This window comes from Macaca mulatta, chromosome 17, assembly GCF_049350105.2.
Source record: "Macaca mulatta isolate MMU2019108-1 chromosome 17, T2T-MMU8v2.0, whole genome shotgun sequence".
NCBI lineage: Eukaryota > Metazoa > Chordata > Mammalia > Primates > Cercopithecidae > Macaca > Macaca mulatta.
In genome coordinates this window covers 5,783,427-5,797,558 of record NC_133422.1, presented here as the reverse complement: position 1 = coordinate 5,797,558, position 14,132 = coordinate 5,783,427, and the positions used below count along the sequence as shown (strand labels likewise).

Sequence of the window (14,132 nt, the reverse complement as noted above, 5' to 3'; positions counted from 1 at the left end):
TCCTCACCTGGGGATGAGGCCTGGTAGATGATGTTATCTCCATCCTTCTCAGGAACAACCGTGTGGCACACGGCCAGAAGGGTGAGGAACTCCTGAATGCAAGGGGCTGTGGGCTGCAAACGTGAGGCGGGATTAGTGTCAGTCACAACACCTTCAACAGGCACCAGGGCTCACACAAGCAGATTCCCGCCTAACATCCAGTCATCCTACTGCTCCCTGTAGGACAGGGTAGAGGTCCTTAATATGGACCTCAGCTCCTCCTCCTACCGCTCTGGTCTGGAGTCCCCAAGCCGGTTCTCGCGCGCACTAATCCTGGGTTTCTCTTGGAATGCAGCTCCTACGCTTCAGCTCAAGAGATGGGGAGAGAAAAGAGGAAGAGCCTTCCTTGTGCCTCAGCACACACTGCCTCCTCGGGAGCCTCAGCCTTGCCCAAGTGCTTCCATTTACCCACGTGCTTCCATTTGCCCACGTGCTTCCATTTACCCACGTGCTTCCATTTGCCCAAGTGCTTCCATTTACCCACGTGCTTCCATTTGCCCACGTGCTTCCATTTACCCACGTGCTTCCATTTGCCCAAGTGCTTCCATTTGCCCAAGTGCTTCCATTTGCCCAAGTGCTTCCATTTGCCCACGTGCTTCCATTTACCCACGTGCTTCCATTTGCCCAAGTGCTTCCATTTGCCCAAGTGCTTCCACCTCCCCTGTGCTTCTGCTTCACCCAGGTGCTTCTGCTTCACCCAGGTGCTTCCGCCTCTCTCCGCAAGATCCTCCGGAAGCCTGTGTTCTGCCTCCCTCACTGCTGTACCTCAGGCCCCATAAACAGAAGATGCTTCCATCTCCAGGCTCCCATTCCCCTCCCTGACATCTGTTCTATGCAGTGTCCATCCTTTAGGTTTATAACCTCTCAATACCTGTAAAGCAGTGCATCTCTCGCCCATTACTCTTGAACAACAACAAAAACCAGAATTGCCCTGGATATGTATTTAATAGAATTCTCATTCTCTCTGGGAAAAAACATATACTTTTTTATTGGTATTAGAGCACTTTTATAACTAGTGGGAAAATAATGCTGTCTTCCCATCTAAGAAAACAGTGTGTCTTCCTATGGATTAAAAGCTTCTCAATATTCTAAATATAAGACCTAGCATATGTCTATTAATTATTTTATTTGCTCAAAAATTATTTTGGTGACCATTGTACATGAAGTACTAGTAAGGCATTTTATCTATTGCCTTTTATATCATGAATGGAATCTTATTTCCATTACATTTTACAGTAGTTTCTTGTTGGGATGTAAGCAGAAACATTGATTTTTGTAAGTTAATATCCAGTTGTCACTGAGCTCCTACTAGTTCTCTGAATTGCCATTGACTATCCTAGGTTTTCAATGTCGACAATTATATCACCCACAAATGAGAAGTTTTCCCTTTTCCTCCCAATATACAAACTTTCAATTTTCACCTGTCTGCATGAGCTAGCACTTCCAGAATTACGTTCAAGGCAGGGGGATAACCAAGCTGCCTTTTCCTGGGGTTATTTTAATGTCAGTGTCTCTAATGCATCCCTTTTAAATAGGCAACTGGCTATAAAATTGAGATTGATTTATATCATCATAAGAAGGAAGCAGTTATGTGCTTCCTCTTTTTATAGTTTTATGGTTTTTTAGTCATAAATGAATGACGACTTCCACAAGAATATTTTTACTTTCTTCTCTGTCTTATGAATGTGACTTAAGAGGAATTTTATGGAATCAAATCACAACTATTCACATGGCTACTTCTTACCATGAAAAGAAAAGGCACATTAAATTATAGTTCAGTGAAGTCATGAACTTAAGGAATTTACACATTCCTCAAGGCCTGCATTGCAAAAATGGTAAGAAATTTTCCCCAAAAGCGCTTTCCGTGAGAATTTAGCTTCAATTCAAGGTTGCCTTCCCCTGTACCTGAGAACCATCCAACCCTGAACATAACCTTGTCCCATAATGAAACAACATAAAAAGGGTCTTAGATTTTACAAATAAGTAAACCTAGTAGTGAAATATTTTCTAAGAGTTATAAAGAATTGCACACATGAAGAGTCTTCTACCTCAAATGGTAAGCCAGACAAAATCCATGAAGATTTTTTTTAATCCTAAAATAAAATTAACCTATCATTGGTTTTCTTCCTATTGCATTCTATAATAAATTAGGGAGAAGAGACAAAATTAATCTGAAGCCTATGAATGCTTATATTTGTGTGTGTGTGTGTGTGTGTGATGTGTGTGTGTATCTTCTTAGATGTTAAAAAATTGTATTGTGGTAAACTAGACATGTAATATCTATCATTTAACCATTTGTAACTATAGAATTCAATTACATTTTAAATACATTCAACAATGCTACACAGCCATCACCACTATCTATAAACAAAACTTCATCTTCCCCAGCAGAAACTCTATACCCATTAAACAATAACTCTCCATTCTCTCTTCTCTCTACCCCCTAGTAACCTCTATCTTGTTTTCTGTGTCTATGAATTTGCCTATTGTATGTACCTCACAGAAACAGAATCATACAATATTTTTCCTTCAGTTAACAGCTTGTAATATGTACAAAATGCCATATATCTAGAAATGAATATTTTCTATTTATTTGGTGAATTTAAAATAGCAGAAAATGATACATGTCTAAATTGTTTTGCAAGCGAAATTGCAGCTACAAATTATCCAAATCATATACATATATAAATGATTTCTTCTTGAAGACTCAAGCTCAGAAGTCTTAGGCATAATGATTCAACAGAAAATTACATCTTCTTCCTTGGTGAACCTTTGGAAATTTATCCCACACACTGGGTTAGCAATGTAAGGAGGGGGTTGCATAAACTGTCCCCCGAAATTTCTCACAGGTTGATTCTCTAAGAGCCAAATTCCATCTTGGCTATCAGCCCACACAAAGCTTAACACAGTCCTAAAGGACCCACAAAATTTGAAATGATGATACAGGAAGAGAGAAAATTCTGTAGCAAACGCAAGTATTCCCTTGGGAGGAAAGGAAGGGTTTTCTTGGACCAAATGCTTTAATTTTAGTCAATAGTCCCAAGACAATATAGATGAGAATGTGGGGCATGTGCAGCCGCAAATCCTCAAATACTTCTTCCCTCTCCACAAACATATTTTCGCAAAATGAACAAAAACATTGGATGTTTTTAAGCAGTTTAAAACCAGGGCAAAATAATCTAATAGGCCCTGGTTTTAAACTGCTTAAAAACATCCAGTGGGTACATTTAATTCAATCCCACATCTCCCCAAAGAAAATATTAGAGCCTATTCTATGGTCTTCATTATTATGGTGGAGCTAGAAGTTAAATGTCAAAGAGTTTAGTTAACACAGTAGCTAAGATGAAGAGTACCTCAGAAGGCCTCAAGGATCCAAGAAAGCTTAAAAATGGTACACATAGGCTAGGAGGCTTTTACTAAAAATTAGAAAATAAATTCCCAAACCCATCAATCAATTCCTCATTATGCCTGTACTGAAACTCTATGAGTATCCAGTATTAAAATGCCCTTGAAGTCTCTGTGTTTGGATGGTCATCATAAAGTCCCCATGGCAGGGCTTCCTTTTCACAGGGGTTGCACCTGTCCCTACTCTCAATGGCTTTTCCACTAAACTAAAAGGAAATTTGGCTCAGGAGGGCAGACGATGAGGAGGAAAGGAAAGAAGAAGAAAGATCACTGACTTATATAAACAGTAAGATTTCTTCCTAAAGTGCTTTCCACTCACCACAGCCACCAAGGAGGAGTCAGGAAAAAAGCAGTGGGCAGGGGAAGGCAATGGGAAAGGTATTAGCTGTGCTCAGATCTCCATTCAAACATCAACAGAGGACAGGCTCAAGAAGAGTGTGGGATGGACAGTCAAAACCCCAAAACCTCACAGGGACCCAGAACACCAGTCCCGGGCCAGCTTTGGAGAGAACACCAGCGAGAGTCAGAAATTAACTGAGCCAAGCATTGAAATCTTTCAAACACTAGGATCCCAGAACCATGTAGGGGGTCCCCAAAGAAGCTCTTTTCCAAGTAAAGATTTGCCCCAGGCCACTGGGTTTCTACGGCATCCCACCTTTATGTCAGTGCAAATACCATTCTGTGTGGGTGGCCACACTGCTCACATGTCAACAGTTATGGTAGCCACGACAGTCACCAAACAGAATGGGATTCCTCTCTGTCTACACAAACCAAAATCACCTCCTCAGCTGCACCTTACCTATCCTGCAAAAGCATACTATGACTCCTAAGAATTTCCCATGTCTGCTTCCCCAGTGAACAGGAATCCCTTGGGTATTTTTAAATCATCTCTTCCCCTAGTACCGACAGCAAGGTATTTCATGTAAATGAGGTCCTTAAACTGTTTGCGAAATGAGTGAATAAATAAATGAGTCTCTGATGTAAATGGGGATCCAACAGTTTGCTGCTATTCCTAGCCCAATACTGGAATTCTGTGATGTTCCGTACACTGTGCTCATCTTATTTCCTTTGCTACTTTCTCCTTGTTGATCTAGGAAAGCAAACTCGTGAAACTGGACCGAGAACAGTCTCCGGAGCTCCTGTGTCACCCTTCCACTGTCTCCTTTTCCATTCACCATCCCAACTTGAACAGATATATTCAGTTGCCCACCTGTGTGGTTACCCGCGACCTGAATACTAGTTGAAAACACTTGTTTCCTCTCGAGTGCTCAAAGTACACTTGTTTCTTTGACATCTTTGATTAAAAACACCTTCCTGCAGAGACGATTCTTCAGAGGCGCCACTCTTCTGCTTGGAGAACCTCTAGCCTAGTAGCTGGATCTACCTCTAAGATCAGAATCCAAGAAAGGATTCTCTAGCTGTCTGTGACTGAAACAGAACATAGACTCCAGCAGCATCCTCTGTGGGCTTGGACCACTTCACCAGCCTCACCAAGAACTGAGTGGGGATAGCAGCATCACAGCCTGTGGGTGTGTGAGCTGTACACACCCACATTTCAGAAGTGCTGGCAACAAATGGGTACTAACTGTGATAGAGGAAAGTAGGATTTCCTCATGAAAACTTAGAAAAATCTTAAATATATCTGTCTCTTAAAATTTCAGAAATTTGGAAAGATAAAGTTTTAATTTTGCTCATGTTTACCTAATTTTAAATCTAGACATTTTTCAGAAAAAAAATCATATGATATCTAATTTATACTGACTTAACTAGTTGTGAAATGCTTTGATCAGTGAATAATTTTCTAAGTTGGCATTTTTCAGAGTAGCCTTTAAAATAACAGTGAATTACCCTTCTAGACATTGGCTTAGGCAAGGATTTCATGACCAAGAATCCAAAAGCAAATGCAATAAAAACAAAGATAAACAGCTGGGACCTAATTAAACTAAAGAGTTTTTGCACAGCAAAAGGAACAGTCAGCAGAGTAAACAGACAACCCACAGAGTGGGAGAAAATCTTCACAATCTCTACATCTGACAAAGGACTAATATCCAGAAACTACAACAAACTCAAACAAATTAGTAAGAAAAAAAAACAAACAATCCCATCAAAAAGTGGGCTAAGAAAATGAATACACAATTCTTAAAAGAAGATATACAAATGGCCAACAAACATATGACAAAACGCTCAGCATCGCTAATGATCAGGGAAATGCGAATCAAAACCACAATGCGACACCACCTCACTCCTGCAAGAATGGCCATAATGAAAAACTCAAAAACAATAGATGTTGGCATGGATGTGGTGATCAGAAAACACTTCTACACCACAGGTGGGAGTGTAAACTAGAACAGCCACTATGGAAAACAGTGTGGAGATTCCTTAAAGAACTAAAAGTAGAACTACCATTCAATCCAGCAATCCCACTACTAGGTATCTTCCCAGAGGAAAAAATACTTGCACACATGTTTATAGCAGTAAAATTCACAACTGAGTATTGTGGAATCAACCCAAATGCCCATCAATCAACGAGTGGATAAAGAAATTGTGAAATATACATATATAATATATACACATGTATATATACATATAGAGAGAGATGATGGAATACCTCTTAGCCATAAAAAGGAACAAATAAACAGCATTTGCAGTGACCTGGATGAGACTGGAGACTATTACTCTAAGTGAAGTAATTCAGGAATGGAAAACCAAACATCCTATGTTCTCACTGATATGTGGGAGCTAAGCTATGAGGACGCAAAGGCATAAGAATGACACAGTGGACTATGGGGACTTTGGGGGAAGGGTGAGAGGGAGGCGAGGGACAAAAGACTACAAATACGGTGCAGTGTATACTGCTCAGGTGATGGGTGCACCAAAATCTCACAAATCACCACTAAAGAACTTACTCATGTAACCAAATACCACCTGTTCCCCAATAACTTATAGAAAAATTAAAAATACATACATAAATAAAATAACAGTGAATTGATGCGATGCTGCAGCTAATACTGATTTGAAGTGGTGTGATGTCATAGTTAAAAATCTAACAGACCGAGGTTTAAGGCTCATTTCTACATTTATGTGCTGGGCAACTATTTGCCAATTTAATCTCTTATTTAACTTCCTTGTCACCTCCCAGATGTGATTCAGATGTTGACTAAAATGTTGAAGGAAACATATGTTAGTTGCCTGGCACACAGTTGAATGCAATAAATGCTACCTATTATTATATAGATCTTACTTTTGTTTCCTAAAGTATCCTAGTCAAAGGATATGCAATTACACTTGGCCTCTTAGATTCACAACTGTGACAAAATAGTACTGCAGAAATCTTACAAAGCAACAGCAATTGGAACTGTTACAGAATTCTGTGGTAAGACTTGTCTTGATCTTGGTGTGCTACTTTACAAAGTCATCATGTATTGAAATACACTAATTCATGCACAGTATTCACCACAAAGCATCTCAGATCACTTCTCAGAAGGACTCACACCATCAAACTGAGACTTTTCCCGGCCTCTAAAACTGCAACTTGCAAAATACTACACGCGTATCTATAAGAAAGGTGCATAGTAAGCTGTTTGCTGTCTTCAGAGTAAAACAGAGCACTTACATGGCGATCCTCAATGTTCTTCAACAGCCTGGGGTCATCAAAGTCACAGGAATCACTACAGGGAGGAGGCATCCGACTGTAAGAGAGAACAGAGAAAATGTATCCAATTCAAAAGTTTCTGTTAAGTTAACCCAAACCTGGAAAGAATCTGCCTTCCAGAAGAACCATACCTAAAGTCCTGTAGGAATTCACATTAAACTTTCAAAGGCTTGGAATTCTGTATTATTATTTCAAACCTCAAAACAATTAATCCTGGAGTTTACTATAAATAAAATATTTCACGAGTTATTGTAAAGAACAACAGTTACGAGGAACAATAGTTACAAGGAGAAGAAACAGAAGCCAGGGATCAAGACTATGACTGTCATTTCAGTTGGCCCCTGAGTCACTTCTACCCGAGAGAACTTCCAAGAGTGTCTGCTCAAAGCAAATAAAACAAGAGGAAGTATTGCACTGTATACATGCAGCCATTTATGGCCAGAGCTCATATGTAGGAGACAGAAGACAACAAATAATTACAAGAAAGGAAACGATATGATGGCTGTGAGCTATCACACTGAAGAAAATGTGAAGAACCAACTGTATATTCATTTATCTCCACTCCCTCCTGAATTTTTTAAAAATATTTATTTATGGGCCGGGCGCGGTGGCTCAAGCCTGTAATCCCAGCACTTTGGGAGGCCGAGACGGGCGGATCACGAGGTCAGGAGATCGAGACCATCCTGGCGAACACGGTGAAACCCCGTCTCTACTAAAAAATACAAAAAACTAGCCGGGCGAGGTGGCGGGCGCCTGTAGTCCCAGCTACTCGGGAGGCTGAGGCAGGAGAACGGGCGTGAACCCAGGAGGCGGAGCTTGCAGTGAGCTGATATCTGGCCACTGCACTCCAGCCTGGGCGACAGAGTGGGACTCCGTCTCAAAAAAAAAAAAAAAAAAAAAAAATTTATTTATTTATTTATTTATTTATTTATTTATTTATTGTGATGAAGTTTCACTCTTGTTGCCCAGGCTGGAGTGCAATGGCGTGATCTCGGCTCACTGCAACCTTCACCTTGCACGTTCAAGCAATTCTCCTGCCTCAGTCTCCCAAGTAGCCGGGATTACACATGCCCACCATCACACCTGGCTAATTTTGTATTTTTAGTAGAGACAGGGTTTTGCCATGTTGGTCAGGCTGGTTTCAAACTCCTGACCTCATGTGATCCACCTGCCTCGGCCTCCCAAAATGCTGGGATTACAGGCATGAGTCACTGCATCCGGCCCCCTCCTGAAATTTCATCATTGTCAAGACAAAGACAATGAAAGAAGACATGACAGCAGAGTGTATGTCAGTCTTCACTCGAAATAGGTATTAGAGTGTAGTACAGCACAGAAAACAGCAACCAACAGCTTGCAAGGGGGAGCACCTATAATGCAAGCTGATGCCCTCAACAGAGTGGGAAGGTGGAACAAATGGCAGTACAAGGCACCTGTGAGGTACAGGGAAGGAGGAAGATGGCACAGCTTCCACGTCCACTTGTGAAACACTTCAAGAATCCTCTCACATCCCAAGCAGCCAGACAACCGAACTTTCCACAGCCAGAAAAAAAAAACTTATCTTTTACAGAAATTAAACCAGAGTAGTCCTGAGCCCAGGGACACTGGGCACACAGGCACACATGTGGATAGGCTGGGGCAACCTCCCAAAACAGTGTTTTAAATGAAATTCTATATATGCTGAAAGGTACAATCACTGGCCCGCTGCCTCCACACAGCTTCCAAAACAGTTAGACCAAATTTATAGCCCTTGGCAGGAAACTAGAAAGTTCTTTTTATGAAAAGAAAGCTGACCGGCTGACAAGAAAGACCCACAGACACTGACATCCAGGGATCCCTTAATACAATCATGGGTCCTGGCTGATCATTCTCCGGGAAGGCAATCAGTCATCAACCACAGGGTCCCCACTCCACACACAGCCCTAGCAATCAGGTTTCTTGTGTATAAGCTTTAAAACACATGCAGACAGACAGCATCACTCTTTATAAGGGAAACAGGAATCAAAACTACAATAAGGTGCCACTTCACACCCATTAGGATGGCTACTATAAAACAAACAAAACCTGAAAAATCACAAGCGTTGGCAAGGATGTGGAGAAAGTGAAACCCTTGTGCACTGCTGGCAGGAATGTCAAATGGTGGCTCTGCTATGAAAAATAGCAAGGTTTTTCCTCAAAGAGTTAAACACAGAATTACCATATGACCCAGTAATTCCATGTTTAGGTGTATACCCCCAATAATGGAAAGGGGGGACTGAAACAGATACCTGTATGTCAATGTTCACAGCAGCATTATTCACAGTAGCCAAAAGGTGGAAGCAACACAAATGCCCATGAACAGATGACGGGATAAACAATGCGTGGCATATACACGCAATCGAACATTACTCAGCCTTCCAAAGGGAAAAGATTCTGACACATTCTACAACATGGATGAACCCTGAAGACATGCTAAGGGAAATACGCCAAACACAAAAACACAAATACTGTACAATTTCACTTGCATGAGGTACCTAGAACAGGCAAACTCATAGAGACAGAAAACGGAGTGGTGGTTACTAGGGTCTGGAGGCAGGCAGCAATGAAGAATTTTTGTTGAATAGATAGGGCTTCAGATGAAAAAGTTCTAGAAATGAATAGTCGGATGGCTGCAAAACACTATGAATATACTTAGTGCAACTGAATTGTACATTTAAAAGAGTCAAACGATAAATATTATGTTACACATATTTTACACAAAAAGAAATAAAAATATCTGAGCACACAGCTAATGATCACCAGGTTTTTGAAGAAAGCCTATAGAAAACAAATCAAAACACCACGGGTGAGCGGTAGGGAGGGTGGGAGAGGAGAGCAGAGAAAACACAGAATGCAAAAGCAACGTTAAGGGAATGCTTTCAAAAACCGAAAGTGAGATCATACGAAAAACTCATGATAAAGGATAGAAGATCAAGGTGAAAAAAATACCAGGAAGTGAAACAAAAAAAATATGGAAAATGAGAGAGAATGATAACAAAATTGGAGGATCAACCCAAGAGATTCAATATCTGACTATCAAGAGATGCAGAGGGAACAGGGAAGCTGGAGAGGAGGAAAACTATCATAGAAATAATACAAAGACACTGCTGAGAATCAAGAAGAGGAAATTCAGAGACAGAAATGGCTCACTAGTGGTCCACTGAATGTCCAAAATAATGGAAAAAATTCACTTTGGGAGGTCCAGATCATGAGGTCAGGAGATCAAGACCATTCTGGCCAACACGGTGAAATCCCGTCTCTACTAAAAATACAAAAAATTAGCCGGGCGTGGTGGCGGGCGCCTGTAGTCCCAGCTACTCGGGAGGCTGAGGCAGGACAATGGCGTGAACCCAGGAGGCGGAGCTTGCAGTGAGCCAAGACGATGCCACTGCACTCCAGCCTGGGAGATAGAGCGAGACTCCGTCTCAAAAACAAAAAAAAAAAAGGAAACATTTTAAAATCTGCCCAAAGCTTCATGGTTGAAATGGCATATGCCTGAGGAGGTACAGAAAATCTGAAATGCTTCCAAAGGGGGCGGAGCAAGAGTAGGAGATAAACTCTCATCATCCACGGTAAAAAGTAGAATAATGTCTAAATGTTTTTAATTTGTCTTTCTTTTTTTTTTTTTTTTTGAGACAGAGTCTTGCTGTGCACTCAGCTGGAGTGCAGTGGCACAATCTTGGCTCACTGCAACCTCTGCCTCCTGAGTTCAACTGGTTCTCCTGCCTCAGCCTCCTGAGTAACTAGGATTACAGGCGCCCACCACCATACCCGGCTAATTTTTGTATTTTTAGTAGAGACAGGGTTTCATCATGTTTGCCAGGCTGGTCTTGAACCCTGACCTCAAACGATCTGCATGCCTTGGCCTCCCAAAGTGCTGGGATTACAAGTGTGAGCCACTGCACCCAGCCTAAATGTCTTTAATTTAAAAATTAATATAAATATTACCTTGAAATATAAAAATAAAATTTTTTAAAAAGCAAAAGCACTGAGGTTGACTGCCTCCAGGGAATAGGGAGTGAGTGGGAAGTACTGAACCAAGGGCAGTCGATTTTTTGGTAAAAGTCCTGTAGTATCTCCGGACTTTTCAAACTATGTTCATCCTTAAATTTTATCTGGTTTTCTTTCAAAATAACATATATGCAACTTTTATTTACATAAAAAAATAGGCAGGTGAGAAATGCTAATAAAATTATTCGAGGGCGAGCCTGGTTTCTCACACGTGTAATCCCAGCACGTTGGGAAGACACAGCGGGAGGACGGCTTGAGGCCAGGAGTTTGAGACCAGCCTGGGCAACATAGTGAGACCTCATTTCTACAAAAAATTACAAAATTAGTCAGGCACGGTGGCGCCTGCCTGTAGTTTTAGTTACGCAGGAGGCTGAGGCAGGAGGATCACTTGAACCCAGGAGTTCACGACTACAGTGAGCTATGACTGTATCACTGCACTCCATCCTGTGCAATAGAGTGAGGCTGTCTCTAAAAATGTAAATAAATAAATAAAAACTATTCCACAGGCTTTTCCACTGAAGTGTCAAGAAGTGCTAGAATCTACTTACCAGAAGTCATCTGAGGACGGCTCTCTTGCCAATTCTGGGAAGTGACTGCCAAAGAAAGGGAAAACAGAGTGGTCACAAAACTGTGATCAAAAGACAGACATTCTGATCAAAACCTGAGTAAATGTATAATTCTTAGATTAGATATACAAACTTACAGATTCTCAGGGACTTCTTACCAAGTTAATTGCAGAAATAAACCACTTTTGTTGTTGTTGTTGTTGTTTGTTTGTTTGTTTGTTTTGAGATGGAGTCTCACTCTGTCACCCAGGCTGAAGTGCAGTGGTGCGATTCTGGCTCACTGCAACCCCTGCCTCCCGAGTTCAAGCGATTCTCCTGCCTCAGCCTCCCGAGTAGCTGGGATTACAGGTGCATGCAACAATGCCCAGCTAATACTGTATTTTTAGTAGAGACAGGGTTTCATCATGTTAGCCAGGTTGATCTCAAACTTCCAACCTCAGGCAATCCACCTGCCTCGGCCTCCCAAAGTGCTGGGATTACAGGTGTGAGCCACTGCGCCCGGTCAGAAATAAACCATGTTTTAACTGTTCTGAGTTTAATTTGGGATCCATTCAGCTATAAACGCATTCCATAGTAACTACATATCTAAATCTATTGTAAAGGATTTCGATTTTTTTTTTAATTTTGAAAGGATCTTTATCCTTTCAAATCATCAGTAAGTCAAGATATTTGACTAAGTAGTCAATATCTACTTACTTTCTTGAAAGACTACAAGTAAATTTTCAGTAAGTGATAAACACTGACCCATAGGTTACTCCGGCAATGCTGCACTTCTTGAAGTTCATGATATTGCACGTAAGCGTTCCAGTCTTGTCAGAAAAGAGATATTTCACCTAAATCAAAGAATAAAAGAAATATACATCAGGAAGTATTGAGATGCAAAGATCAACAAATGAAGTCTTCCCTTCTATATTTTTCAAAACCTGTATGAAACGGGTAGATTTCCTTAAAGCTAGCAAATTAATAACAAAAAATATATTAATACTTTAATGTTTAGACCACTTAACAAACCTTCTTCCATAACTAATTATATAGTCAAAGTGTACCGAAATATGCAGACGGAGCTGCAATAACAGCTCTGACTGAATGATGTGCTACTGGTTTATATGCACTATCACTCTACATGTAACATTTGAGAAATGATGTCATGGATTAGCAAGGGAGAGGAATTAACAGAATTGCCTCCAGAGGAATCTCCGGTTTCTCAGTAGTCTTCCAAAGAGGGCTCAGGACTTGCTAAGTGGTAGATACCTTCCAGAGATCCCAGAGAACTGGCCTAGGGAAGCAGCGTTTTACTGTTGTATAGAAGAGGGACTCATTACATGAATTGCTTACTCAGTAATTTTTCTTAATGATACAATATAGACAAATACACTGGGAAGTTTTTTGAAAACGATCAAAGGGACTTCAAGTATTCAAGCTCCTAAAGAAGTCAAATACTACCTCTAAATATAATATTAGTACCCTAGGGGTAATTTATACTTTAAACACATTTTTATATGCAGTAAGTCTAGGGGTATGGAAAATTTAGTAGAATCTGCCTTTTAGTAAGCAGGGATTCTTTCTGCATTCTCAAGAAAATTAAAATATCATATAAAAAATTAAAGGCCAGGTGCAGTGGCTCACACCTGTAATCCCAGCACTTTGGAACGCCAAGGCAGGTGGATCACCTGAGGTCAGGAGTTTGAGACCAGCCTCGCCAACATGGCAAAACATCATCTCTACTAAAAATACGAAAAAAATTAGCCGGGCATGGTGGCAGGTGCCTGCAATTCTGGCCACTCAGGAGGCTGAGGCAGAAGAATCACTTGAACCCAGGAGGCAGAGGTTGCAGTGAGCTGAGATCATGATATAAACAAATATTGCACTCCAGCCTGGGCGACAAGAGCGAAACTTTGTCTCAAAAAAAAAAAAAAAAAACAATTAAAAATGAACATTTTATAATAAGGGCTTATCAAGATTTGCTATCACTTTGCCTACTAAATTTTAACTTGTCCTTAAAGTACCAACTCAAAACTTCTTCCCCATGCAAACGTTCCCATACCCTCAATTAGGATGAATTACTGAAGCATCCACGGGTACTTTCAATCCTTGAATTATTCAGGTCCAGTTCAATGACACCTGCAGACAATTATATACTGTGCACTGTGCTAAACTAACAAAGGCAACCAAAGACCTTGTCTAGGGCACACCCACACCCTCACAAAGTCTCCAGAGAGAAATGGACACTACATCACCCACACCCCTTATTTTACTGTATTTATGTTTGGAAAGACTATTATGGGAACATAGAAAACAGACTAACCAAGCCCGGAAAACTGGAGAAGAGTTCAAAGAGGAGGCAAATTTAGCCTGATATGCACCAAGAACTCACTGATTCTTACAGGAGAAGGATTTTACCAACAGATAAAGGAAATGACAAAGCCATTCTAGAATGAGAGAAC

General features: G+C 40.8%; 1 protein-coding gene across 2 annotated transcripts in view; it reads right to left on the bottom strand.

Annotated features, from left to right (window-relative positions):
- The window catches only part of ATP8A2 (ATPase phospholipid transporting 8A2), a 653,085-nt gene that overhangs the window by 441,133 nt on the left and 197,820 nt on the right, over window positions 1-14,132 (bottom strand). For both annotated transcript variants that reach the window (XM_028837283.2, XM_028837285.2), the window contains 4 exons: window positions 12,433-12,521; window positions 11,671-11,715; window positions 7,058-7,133; window positions 8-113 (listed from right to left, as the gene is read on the bottom strand). In XM_028837283.2, the coding sequence (XP_028693116.1) occupies window positions 8-113; window positions 7,058-7,133; window positions 11,671-11,715; window positions 12,433-12,521 (316 nt within the window). The remainder of the gene's footprint in view (window positions 1-7; window positions 114-7,057; window positions 7,134-11,670; window positions 11,716-12,432; window positions 12,522-14,132) is intronic.